We start from the raw sequence: 13,115 nt of genomic DNA, 5'->3' as shown, positions 1-13,115 counted from the left end.
TTCCTCCAGATCACAAAAGATGGAAGTTTCCCCAATTTATTTTTCAAAACATCAAAACTCATTCATAAACCTGAAGAGTAACAATGCATGTGAGACCACTTTAATTCATCAACTTAGATTCTAAAGCTAATAAACCTTCCATGAAAAGGAACAGTATTTGAGAAAACCCCAAAGGAGGGGGAACAAAGGATAAACCTCCAAGCCATCAATATAGAACACAAAGCTGTTCTCCCCAGCCTGACCCTGCCTCTGACTCTCCTCTACTTAGAAATGTGAGTGCCCTTTTCAACCACAGAGTGAAGATTTGCGCTCATTCTTCAGTTGGGGGAGGAGAGGCTGTGCCATGAACATGGCAGCAGCATGACCCACAGGGCCAATTCTGGCCCGGGCTCTCTCTTGCTCATCTCTTAAAGCCTCCTCGTACCAGCATGAGAAGGAAATGGGGTCAATCCCTTTGATCTTGGACAAAAATTCCAGAACTTGCAACTTGCTGGTTTCAGCATGGGCCCTTGGACCCCACATAAATTGGTAGCGTGGTGGATCACTATTAAGCACCTGCTGGTACTCCAGGTAATTCTCCTGAACCCATGTTCTGGTGATGAGCTTCCTAGGCTCCCCATAAATGAAGTGCTCCCTCCCAGCATAAACTCCCATCATATTCAGGAACTCCCAAATGTCTTCCTCAGAGGCACAGTTGCCCTCCAGGAAGATCATACCCAGGATGATTATCAGGAGGCCGTTTTTAGGCATGCTCTGGTGGTCACTAAGCATCTCATCATAGGTGAGATCCAGTGAGTTGACAAGGACATAGGAGTGGGTGGCAGGGACCACTTCCTTCACATCAATGCCACAGATCACCTCCAAGCACTTACAAGCTTTCTTAAAAATCACAGGGAATTGACTCTTGTCCCTTTTGTTAACAACTTGTAGCATCTCTGCCTTTGTAATAGGCTTTCTCAAACGATACCTGAGGATCATGGCATGCACCAAATTGGGCACATTCTCATCCATGCGGTCTCTACACAGAGACTCGGGGTCTGCTGAGGTCTGCAGAGAGCTTGTATCCTCATTGTCTTGATTGCTGGAGCCTCCAACTGATGTGCTCCATGCCATGGATCTCTGAGGACTCTGGGGAGGTCTTGATGTCTTAGAAGCAGGCTGCTCCTGCTTCTCCTGCTTCTCCAGCTTCTCCTCCTCCTCCTTCTCCTGCTCTGCCTCTTTTTCCTCCTCCTCTCTCTCCTCAGACTCCTCCTCCTCCTCCTCTCCCTGCCCCTCCTCCTCGGCTTCCTTTTCCTCCTCCTTCCCCTCTCCCTCCTCCTCTGCTTCCTCTTCCTCCTCCTCCTCCTCCTCAGTCTGCTCCTCCTGCTCTTCCTCTTCTTCTTTCTCCTTCTCCTGCCCCTCCTCTTCCCCCTCCTCCTCTTCCTTTTCCTTCTCTTCTTCCTCTTCCTCACCGTCCTTCCCCTCCTCCTCCTTCTTGTTCTCCCCCTCCTTCTCAGCCTCCTTTTCCTCTTCCTCCTCCAGAGTGCCTGGGATTACAGGAGAGGAAGGAGGGGAGGGGGAGGTGGAGGGGTAGGAGAAGCTGAAAGAGCAAGAGGAAATGGAGGAGTTCTCCTCCTCAGGTATGGGAAACATTATCTCACTTTGGGCCTGAAAGTTTGGCTCAAATGTGAGGCGTGGGCGCTTTGAGGAGTGAGACATGATGACTCTTGTTGTGGGCAGCAGGTGGAAGTGTGAGCAGGATTATGGGAGATGGATTCCCAGGAGCCTGGGGGAGAGAGGGAGAGGGTCAGCGGCCTCAGCAGAGGTGCGCACCCTTGGCAGCTCTGACAAAGGCTGACTTACAGGTCTTCTATTTAGGGGGTGCTCTAAGGCCTCACTGGGCTCCTGTCTTCCTGGATGGTTTGTCTCCCAGGAACCTGTAGGATGATGTGAGAAAGCTCCTCAGGGTGTAGCCAGCCAGCACAGCCCAAGGCTTCCAGGGCTGACTGTGAGCAGGTGGTGTTTGGGACTGTGGGTGGGGACTTTGATAGACATTCAGGGTATGTATCTCACATTGGCTCCTCACTCTGCCTGGGCCTCCTCTGCTCTGCTGACCTGAGGACACGTGCCTCACACAGACGCCCTCTCCTCACAACTCCTATCTGAGGGTTACCTGCATCCCTCACATTGATGCCTGGTGGGGCCTGGGACACCTCCCTCTGCTGTCCTGGGTACTGACCATTCAGAACAAGCCCTCACCTCCCTGAGACCATCTAGAAGAAAGTGAGGGTGCACTGTATCCAGCCACTGTGCCTCAGGGCCTCCCAGATCTCACAGCAGGGGAAGGGTAGAGCTGGGTATGCCTTCAGTACTATGGTGAGGGTGTGCTGCCCTCAGTGCTCACTCAGGGTCCTTACCTTATATCCTGGCAGAGTCTGGGACTCGTCCCTCTGCTGACCTGTTGTGGCTCCCCCTCAGACCAATGCCTCCTTAGAACAAGGCCCTCACCTCCCTGAGAACCCCTGGACAAAAGTGAAGAGGCTCCACATCTTGTCACCCCCTGCTAGGTCCTTCCAGTGCTGATGGCAAGGGCTGGGCCCCATCAGTTGGATGGTGGGCTATCCTCAATCCTCTTTCATGGTATTCATCTTTCTGGCTGATAGGTCCTGGGCCAACCCCTGCTAACTGGACATTGCCCCCTCAGAAAATGACCTCACTTGCCGAGACAGCTCCCTCACCCTTGGAAAAAGTCAGAGCATACTATATCCAGCCAACCCTGCCTGGGTCCAGCTAGAGCTAAGAACGGAAGACAGCCAGGCTTTTCACAGTCTCTTCTTTCTGGGGTGGGAATTACCTTTGGTCCTCACCAAGGCTCCTTTCTGGGACTCCTGGTAGAGCTGGGACTCGTTCCTCTTCAGACCTGACGTGGCTCCCACAGCTGACCTGCCTTCGTACGCAGACTGAGGCCCTCAACTCCCTGAGACCATCGCCAAGACAAAAGTAAAGGGACATCACATCCAGCCATCCCTGCCCGGGGCCTCCCAGGACTAACAGCAGGGATGGGGGTTCCCTCTGTCATCCCTCAAGGTATTCCTCTTTGCTCCTGGAAGGGCCTCGGGCCTACCTCCTCAAGTGACCTGAAATCAGCCCCTCAGACCAAGGCCTCACCTCCCAGAAACACCTCCACCCACCCCATGCAGGAAGAGAGGGAGCACCACATCTCAGGATTACTGTCCAGATCCTCCCAGGGTGGATATTGGGAACAGGGTGGCGTTTCTGTGAGCAACCCCCCTTCTGTCTGAGTTAGGGGGGTACCCTTAGTCCCCCTTCGAGGTCCTTACCTTACCTGGACGCCTCACAGATCCTGGGATTCTTTCCTCTGCTGATGTCACCAGCTCAGACCAAGGCCTTCACTTTCCTGGGACACTACAGACAAAAGGAAAAAGACACCAAATCTAGAAACCCCTGCCTGGGGTCTGTTTTGGCATGGGGAATACAGTCAGTCCTCCCTCAAAGTATTTAGTCATCTGTATTCCTATCAAGGTCTGTCCTGTCCTCCTCTGACCTGAAGCTCCTCCTCCAATCACGACATCACCTTCCTGAAGCACTCCATTACCTTGACTCCTGGTAGAGCTCCTGGCAAATGTGAGAGTTTGCCCATCTGGCCATGCCTGCTCAGATCCTCCCAGGGATGAGATTCTGTGGGGTCCATCTTTTGGGGGAGGGGGGCCTTCAGGCCTCACTAAGGGTCCTTACCTTGATTCTGGCCAGAACCTGAGACTCTGCCCTCTTCTGAGCTGCTGTGGCTCCCCGTAAAACTGTCGCCTCCTTAGACCACCTCTCTGAGACCTTCCTCCAGACAAAAGTAAGGAAATGCCACATAGGGCCAACATTGCCATGCTCTCCTGATGTTGGCAGGAGGGGAAGGGTGGGACTGGGGCCCTCTAACTATTGGGGTATTTCCAGCGCAGGCTGAGGCCCCTTCTCACAGCCCTCTGCTTGATGCCTGGCAGGATCTGGCTGTATCCTCTATTAACTAGCCTGAAGTCACACACCTCAGTAAAAGCCTCAGCTCCCCCAGACTCCCAAACTGGAAGTCAGAAAACAACACATTTGGTAACCCTCCTGTGTGGCTCGCCAGGGCTGACTGCAGGGGCATTTCTGTGAGATCCCTCTCCATGGGGTGAGAGGTCCTCCCCCAGAGTCTTCATGTTGACACTTTGCAGGGTGTGATAGCCTCCCTCTGCTGAACTCAGGTCACACTCATGGGAACAAGGTCTTCACCTTCATGAGACACCCCCATCCCCCAGGGAGGGGGTAGTGAGGGAGGGCCACATTCAGTAACCATGCCCCTAGTCCTCCCATGTTGACAGCAAGGGCAGAGAGTGCCTGGGTCCTATCTGTTGTGCTGTAGGGAGTGCTCTCAGTCCTGACACTGGCGAACCCCAATTTGGGCCTTGGACTCTACCCCCTGCCAGGCTGCTCTGGTCTTTCAGAGCTAGGTTGTCTCTCCCTTGAAAACCTCCAGATAAAAGCAAAGAGAGGCCACATCCTGCCACTCCTGCCCAGGGTGTCCTAGGGCTGTGGCAGGGACTGAACACTACCTGCCCTACAGTGTGTGTGTGTGTGTGTGTGTGTGTGTGTGTGTGTGTGTGTGTGTGTCGGGGGGGATATCTTCTGTCCTCCCACAGTCCCTCAATGTATTCAGTGCCTCCTCAGATGAAGGCCTCACTTCCAAGAGGCAAGCCCCACAACTTCCTGAAGGAAGTGAGGAAATACCACACGTGACCGCTACTGCCTGTGTCCTCCCATGGTTGACAGGAAGTGGAGTGGGGTGCTTGCGGAGCCCCTCTGTCTGAAGTGAATGGTCCCATCATCTATCCTCAAAGTGTCCATACGTATTCCTGGCAGGTCCGGCATCTCCTCACTTCTACTGGCCTGAGCATGGTCCCTCAGCCCAGGGTCACTGTGTCCCTGAGAGGCCAGGAAAGGAAGTCAGGGGTGGATAAAGAAGGGCCTCTGTGCTCCACAGTCCTGCCCAACGCTTCCGTGTGTGTGTGTGTGTGTGTGTGTGTGTGCGTGTGTGTGTGTGTGCGCGCGCGCGTGTGCGCGCGCGTGCCCGCGTGCGCGCATGCCCGCGTGCGCGCGTGCGTGCTGAGCGGGCAGCCGCTGGGGCACCCTCTCTGTGGTGAGTTCTCCCCTCAGTACTTTCTCAGAGGTGCTTAGCAGAGGCAGGGACACCTCCTGCTTCCCCAGCTGCCACAGCCTCATGTTCCCGAGACTCTGAGCTGGAAGGCGGGACTGGACACACTGTATTGAAGGGCCTCGCCAGTGGTCTCTCAGAGCCAACAGCAAGTTCATGGCAAAACTTCCCCCCACCCCCACACACACTGAATGGAGGCTTCCTCCATTAGGCAGGACCAGCGAGTGGCTCAGACGCCTTCCTCTGCTGACCTGACACGGGGCCCACAGACGAAACCTCGTGTCCCTCAGATTCTGGAGACAGAACCGAAACGCCACATCAACCACCGATGGTTGTAGTTCCCAGGACTGGGGCACCCCAGCACCCTGTGTGGCTCCCACCCTCTGCGGTGGGTGGTCTCCCCCGTCTTCCTCAGGGTGCTCACCTTCACGCCAGGCAGAGCCTCGAATTAATTTCTCGCTCTTTGGACCTAACTCTGCAGACCTCGGAGAAAAACCTCAGGTCCCTCAGGCTCCTGAGGCGAAAGTGCCCAAGGAGCCCAATTCGGGAACGCTGCGTGGGGTCACCCAGGGACCACCGCAGGGGCAGGGCGGGACTGGTGGCCCTGTGTCTGCAGTGGGCGGTGCCTTCCTGGCTTTCTCAGAGACCTCGCTCTGATGATTGGCCAGTCCTAGGACTCCCTCCATCGGCGGATCTGAAGCCCCACCCCTCAGCTCCAGCAATCGAGAGCTGGACACAGAACATCCGGGGAACCTGCCTGGCTCTCCCAGGGTTCACAGTAAGGGCAAGGGGTGGGGGAGGAGGCGGGAGACTCCTCTGTCTGAGGGGCAGCTCCCCGCACGCACACCTCCCCTAGGGTCCTCCTTAAGGTGCCGACCTGAGTCTGACCTGCTCAGAAGAAGCCTCTTGTCCCTCAGGTTCCCAAAAACGTAAGCTGCGAAGTGCCGTATCCAAACACCCATGCGTGGATTTGCCCGCAGCTGAGGCCAGAGGCAGGACCGAGCTTGGCCCCTACCCTCGGTGGCTGTGGTGGTGGCGGTGGCGGTGGTGGTGGCGGGAGATCTAACCCTCTTCCTAGGGATTCTCGCCCTGATCATTGCCCAGGCCCAGGACTCCTCCACCTGAGGGCCTGAAGCCCCAGCCCTCAGACTGGGGGAATGGAATCTTCGAAACAGAACTTCTGGGAACCCTGCGTGACTCTCCCAGGGTAATGGCAATGGGGGTGGGGGTGGGGGTGGGGGAGACTCCTCTGTCTGCGGGCGGGGGAGGGGCGCAGCTCCCCGCACACCTCCCCTAGGGTCCTCCTTAAGGTGCTGACCTGAGTTTGACCCACTCAGAGGAAGCCTCCTGTCCCCCTGGCACCCAAACACGTAAGCCAGGAAGTGCCATAGCCAAGCAAACACCTGTGCGGGGATTTGCCTAGGGCTGAGGCCACAGGCAGGACCGAGTTTGGCCCCCACCCTCTGGGGTGGGACGTTTCCCCGTCTTCCTCGGGGTCCTCAACTGGATGCCTGGCGGAGACCGGGATTTTCTCCCTTCTGACCGAACTCCGTGCCCTTCATAGAAAACCTCAAGTCCCTCAGATTCCCCAGAGGACAGCCCCCAAACGCCACAACCAGAAACACTGCCTGGGGTCTCCCAGGACGACTGCAGGGACAAGGCGGGACCAGGACCCCTCTACTCTGTCTGGGGTGGAAATACCACGGAGTCCTGGCTCAGAGTCTTCACCTTGACTCCCGGCACCGCCCGGGCAGCTTCCCTCTGCCTGCGTTCCTGGGCTCCAGATCCAGCTGCTTCCCACCCTGAGAACATCAGGGAGGAAGTGGTGAGGGAGCAGCAGAGCGGCTCTTAGGCGCCAGGGCTACGCGGGTTGGACCTCAGCAGGAGGGCAAGGTAGACCCCCACACCCTTCTACCCCACACCATCTGAGAAGGTAGGCTTACTTTCAGACAGATCCAAAGTGTCTCTATTTACTCCTGTCAGGGTTTGCATGTCCTCCCTTTGGCGGACCTCATGATGCACCCCTCAGTCCAAGGCCCCATTTCCATGAGACTCCCCCTCTGGAGGGAGGACATTGGGGAGAGATCAGTTCTGCCTGCCTGCCCTGCTTGGCACCTCCCATGCTGACAGTATTGGTGGGGGGGGGGGCTTCTGTGTGTCCCCCTCTTTCTGGGATAGAAGACTCAGAAATCCTGCCTCAAGATCCTCCTCTGGAGGGCTGGCAGGGCCCGAGTCCCACCATCCCCTCACCTGGCATGGAGGGGGGCAACTCAGAGCAAGGTCTTCAGCTCTCCCTGATTCCCTAGTGTGAAGTCAGCGGGTGCCACATCCCACCACCACACTCGGGCCTCCCAGGGCTGCAAGTAGTTAGAGGGCTGGATTCTGTGCTACCTCCTGTATGTAGGATAGGGGTCAATTCGGTCCTCCCTCAGGGTCTGCAACTTGCTGTCTGGCAGACACCGGACCCTCTCTTCTCCTGACCACGTCCAGTGACCCTGGCCTGTGTCTTCCCAGGGATAATTGCAGAAACATGGCAGGAAAGGGGCCTATTTCGTCAGGAACTCCTATTTTCCTTCAAGTCCTCACTGTGATACCTGGCAAGGTTTGGCCTCCTCCCTCTGCTGACCTGTCTGCCAAGGCCTCCACCTCCCTGAGTTTCCCCCATATGAAAACATGGGGTACTGCTCAGCCTGAGACCCCTGCCTGCAGTCTCCCAGGAGTAACATCAGCGGTGATGTAGGATTCAGTGGGGTACCCTCTTCTGGAAGGGGTGGACTGCTCAGTCCTCTCCTTGGAAGGCTCCTCCTCTTGGATCCTGGCTTCTCAATGAAAGACTGTGTGGGAAACGATCCCCTGGTCCCACCAGCTCTGACTGTTTGCTCAAGTGCAGCTCTTACAGAGAATGGTTTGGGTGCTAGCTAGATGCTGGAGGGCGGGGGAAGTAGCACCCATGACAGAGAAGAAGCCCAACTTCCCATAGGGTCTCTGTACCAGCCAGACTTAGACTTGGGAAACATTTTATTGTAAAAAAAAATATTTTGTACATGGAAGAGGCTGAACAGCTTGATTTGGGGATGTCCTGCCTCCTTTGAGCTAATCTGACATTGCATTGTCCAGTACAGGGATTTTCTTTTTTATAGCCCTCATTTGTAGTTGGAAATATTTTGTACACTGTACTCTTCTACCAGTGTATATGTAAAATGTGTGTTTGCGCGCGCGCGCGCGCGTGTGTGTGTGTGTGTGTGTGTGTGTGTGTGTGTGTGTTGCGTGAAAAAAGCCTACTCTCCCTACAGGTGATTCATTGTGATACTCTTCAACTGTAGGACATTCCCTAATTTTGCTACATTAAAGTATTTTTAAAGAAAAACAACCCTTTCTCATTAGAGTGGTTTTAGGTGAATATTAGCAGCGCTGAGTCATACTGCTTCAGTCAGCCCATCTTTTCCACTGTCCTGACTTTACCCAGGGCTGCTGGCTTTTGTGGTCCTAGGGGAAGCTTTGGATTTCTGCAGGGGTGCAGAAGCACAAGTTTAAAACCATGGCCCCTCCCAGTACTGTCCTCTGCCTTCTATTAAAGTTACAAACTTTGCCCAACTTCTCATAGGTCCAGAACACCCTCACTCCACAGGCAAGTACCAGTTCAACACAATCCTCAGTCTCCCCCAGGGTTTATCATACTTTGTTTTGATTTTATTATTGTTTCTCATTCTTTCTTCTGTGGTTTCCCAGGCTTGGTTTTGGGAGCAGAAGATAGCAGCCGAAGCCTGATTCTCATCTGGGAAGCTACTGGTAAGGCACTGAGTGTGAAAATCAGAATTGACATCTTTACAAATGATGTGGATTCCACAATAAATATGAAATACCTGGTTATTTGGGACTTATTTTACCTGTATCTATCAGTAAGTGTTGCCTCTATAATGATCTCATACATTTATGTGATGATTCTTTTAAGAAAATTTTTGGATTTTGTTGTTGTGAATGGGATATTTTGTAATACTAGTACATGTGCTAATTAGTTATTGCTTTTTTGGTTTCAAGGCTGTTGTTTTTGCTAGAGTGAACTTACACTACCTTTCTTAGGTGTTTTATTTATTTGGATATTCCATATGTGTATTCCTTAGTATTTTCTATATAGCTGATCATATTATCACCATTTAATATCTTTTTCTTTTCAATATTCATACCTCTTATTTATTTTGATATCCACAGCTCTGGCTTTGTGTTCCAGTGTAGTTTTGACGAATAGAGATGATAATATGTGTCTTTCCCCTGACATTCATGGGAATTTTTATTTGCTATAGATTTAGGAAATGGAAATTCCCTTGTAATCTTATTAGTTTTCTACAATGTACCTCATGAATTTGTATTGATTTTCTTTCTACTGTTTTTTTATCTGTTCCCTTTCATGAAATCTAATGTTTATTCCTCTATTGGGATGAATTATGTACCTCAAGATTTATGTTGAAACCAGTGGCCTGGTGCATGAAATTCCTGAACATTAAAAGGGGATTCATTAGAGGAAATATTTTAATATTGCTATTTGCCCTTTATAATAGAAGTGTCAGAGATGAAAGAAAATTTATAAAATGTATATGCAAATCTTCCTCCTGGCAGAGTCTGGGGCGTGCCACGAATCCCAGAGTCAAATCCCCACCCACCATCGGTGCCTCAAAATCATGTGAGACCCAGATCCAGTGAGCCCCAGACCCAGTGAGCCCCACCTTCATTGTGTGAGAACCAGAACTGACCGGCCCCACCCTTGTCAAGTCCCTCGGGGTAGGGGGTGCAGCTTCAGGTTCCTTGGTCCAGTGTTGTGTGGGGGTGCACCCTCAGGTCCCCTGGCCTGGTGCTGTAGCGGGGGTCACCGCCTGAGGTCCCTCAGCCCAGCGTAGGGTGGTTGGCATGGCCTGAGGTCCCCCAGCCCATCACCAGGGAGGGGAGTGCGCCTTGAGGTTCCCCATCAAGCCCCGCTGGGTCGGGGGGCGCAACCTCTGGACCACTGGCCTGGAGTCAGGGTGGGGGGTGCGGCCTCAGGTCCCCTGGCCCAGTGTGGCCTGTGGTCCACTGTCAAGCCTCACTGGGCAGGTTGCGCAGCCTCAGGTCCCCTGCCCCAGTCCAGAGCCATGCAGCCTCAGGTCCCTGCTGATTGATCGTTAAGGCTTGTTATGGGAACTCGGCCTCTGCTGTGGGTGCAGCCATCTTGTGTTACAGAAACCCCGTCTCTGCTGTGGGCGCCCCCATCTCTGTTACAGTGTGATGGTCAATTTGCATATTCTCTCTTTATTAGATAGGATTCTTACCCCCTGCCAGTTGGAATGTGACTTAAAGGCAGGACTGAGGCCTATTTCTTCATGCTCTTAAATTCTCTTCAGGTCCTAACCTTTACATGGCTTGTATAGACTCCTTACTTTGCTAAACTATGTCTGATACTCTACTATGAAGTCCTCCACCTTCCTGCAAATCTCAAACTGGACACAAGGGGTAGTGCTAAACCTGAGACCCCTGCCTGAAGTTTTCTAGGACTGACATCAGAAATTATGCAGGATTCTGTGTGGTACTTCCTTCTGGGATGAGTGGATCCTTTAGTGTTCCTTTTGTGTTTCCTCGTCTTGTATCCTGGCTTCTAAATTAAATACTACATGGGAAATCAATCTTCACTGCAGCACTGCCTCTTTGCTCACCTGTAACTCTTACAGAGAATGGTTTTGGGCTCCAGGTTAGATTCTGGATGGGTGGCGAGTCCTAGCACCCATGACAGAGAAGAATTCCAACTTCCCATAGGGTCTCTTCCTCAGCCAGACTTAGGCATTGGCAATGTTTTAGTGTAAAAAAATTGATTTCTATGCATAAGTGGCTAAACTGTTTGATTTTAGGGCATTCTGCCTCTTTTGATGTAATCTAATATTATGTTATACAATGCAGTGATTTTTTTATAAGCCCCATTCATAGTGATAATTATTTTGTATATTGTACATGTCTACCAAGTATATATGGAAAATGTATGTGTTTATATTATCATATACATGTCTATTATCTATCTATCTATCTATCTATCTATCTATCTACCTTGTTATCTAATTAATGAAAGACTACCTTTAGTTGGTATGGGTAATTCACTGTGATAATTACTATTCAAATTTTAATCTATATTTTTCTGTTAATATCATATGTTTTTTACAGATTAGTTCTTACCAACTTATGTGGTCAGCTGATTATTAACAGACCAAAGACATACTGCTTCAACTTCATCTTTCATATTGTCCTGACATTATTCCAGGGCTGGTAGCACCTGTGGTCTGAGGTGAAGCCTCAGGAAGCAGGAGCCAAACTTTATACTTTTAGTTTTTGAATGTCTGACAATTTGAGATCTAATTCTCTTGTTTTAGACTTTATTCTGTAGTTGTTAGACATTTTACATATGTGACAAACCACTCTATACATTTTTATTCATTTTCCTTTAAACTCTCAATTATCTGTTAAGTATATTTATACACTAGAGAAAACATATTTTACATTTACTCAGGTAATTACAATTGTATTATATCATGTAGTTGCAATTTCTATTTCTATATGAATGCCCTTTTTTTCTTTTGTAGATCCACATTTCTATCTGGTACCATTTTTTTTTTTTTGGCTTAGAGGACTTCCTTTAACTTTAGTCATAATGCATATCTGTTAGCAATGAATTATTTTAGGTTTTCTAATTCTAAAAATGTCTTTAGTTTACCTTTGTTTTTGAAATATATTTTAACTGGGTATAGAAATCTAGGCAGACAGTTATTTTTTTCTTTTAGTGCTTTAAATATATTGTTCCACTTGTTCTGGCTTTTTGTTGTTGTTGTTCTTGTAAAATCCACAAAACATAAAATTGACCATTTTAACAATTTGAAAGTTTACAACGCAGTGGCATTTAATGGGAAATCATCATCAGTATCCAGTTTCACAACTTCTTCATGATCCCAAACAGAAACCCCAATGCCATTTAGCAATCATTTCCTATTCCATCTTTCCCCCAGCTCATGGCAACCACTAATATGCTTTCTGTCTCCATGGATTTTCTTATTCTGGATACTTCATATAAATGGAATCATATAACATTTGATATTTTGTGTTTGGGTTATCTTTATTTTCACAAAAAACTATTATCCTTATCATTGTTTATTTGTAGGTAAAAAGTATTTACCTTTTCTATTCTGGCTATTTTTATGATTTTTTTCTTTAGCACTAGTTTTAAGCAATTTGATTATTATGTACTGTGACATAGTTTTCTTCTTTTTTCAGCTTTATTGAGTTATACTTTACAAATAAAATTGTAAAATGTTTAATGTGTTTAACATGATGACTTGATATATGTATGTATTATGAGAGGATTTCTCCGCCCCCCCCCCCATTGTTTTCCTGTTTTGGAGATTCCTTTAGCTTCTTAGATCTATAATATTATGGATTTTATCAAATTTGATGATTTTTAATTTACTTCAAGTATGTTTTTCTATTCCCCTAGTTTTCTCTTCTTGGATCTTGCCTCAGAGCTTAATAGTGCTTTATTCATTAGTTTCTTTGTTTCTGTTGGATTCATTATAAAAAAGTATTACTATATATTCAATTTCACCAATCATTTTGTCTGCCTTAATCCAAACCAGTGTATTATTTCAACTTAGTCATTTTAGTTTTCAGCTCTCAGTGTTCATTTGAGATATTTTTATATCTTCCATATTTATATTTAACATGTTTAAACTTTCTTATTTATTGAAAATATGGAATTAGCTATAGTAAATTTTTAATGTCCTTTACCTACTATCTCTATCAACTGTGTCATTTCTAGGCGAGTTTGGATCAATTGTCTTTTCTCCTCATTATGGATCTTACTCCTCTGCTTCTTTGCATGCCCTGAATTTCATTAGGATAATAGACAATGTGAGTTTTACTTTATTGA

At 49.3% G+C, this 13,115-nt stretch overlaps 1 protein-coding gene across 1 annotated transcript; it reads right to left on the bottom strand.

Moving 5' to 3' along the window:
- Positions 1 to 285: 285 nt before the first annotated feature.
- On the bottom strand, positions 286 to 5,250 carry LOC103305035 (melanoma-associated antigen 10-like). The gene is made up of 2 exons (XM_054719710.1): positions 5,188 to 5,250; positions 286 to 1,128 (listed from the first exon to the last, which is right to left on the bottom strand). The coding sequence occupies exons 1-2, from the start codon at positions 5,248 to 5,250 to the stop codon at positions 286 to 288; spliced, it is 906 nt and encodes a 301-aa protein (XP_054575685.1).
- Between the last annotated feature and the right edge of the window lie 7,865 nt (positions 5,251 to 13,115).

Source organism: Eptesicus fuscus, chromosome 1 (genome assembly GCF_027574615.1).
Source record: "Eptesicus fuscus isolate TK198812 chromosome 1, DD_ASM_mEF_20220401, whole genome shotgun sequence".
NCBI classification, from domain to species: domain Eukaryota; kingdom Metazoa; phylum Chordata; class Mammalia; order Chiroptera; family Vespertilionidae; genus Eptesicus; species Eptesicus fuscus.
Note: the sequence above shows the minus strand (reverse complement) of the source record. Positions and strands in the feature narration are given on the sequence as shown.

Excerpts from the sequence above, each read along its gene's own strand:
- LOC103305035 (XM_054719710.1), bottom strand. The coding sequence starts at position 5,250 with ATGAGGCTGTGGCAGCTGGGGAAGCAGGAGGTGTCCCTGCCTCTGCTA. Across the intron at positions 1,129-5,187 it reads TGCTAAGCACCTCTGAGAAA|AGTCCTCAGAGATCCATGGC; the intron begins GTACTGAGGGGA and ends AGACCTCCCCAG.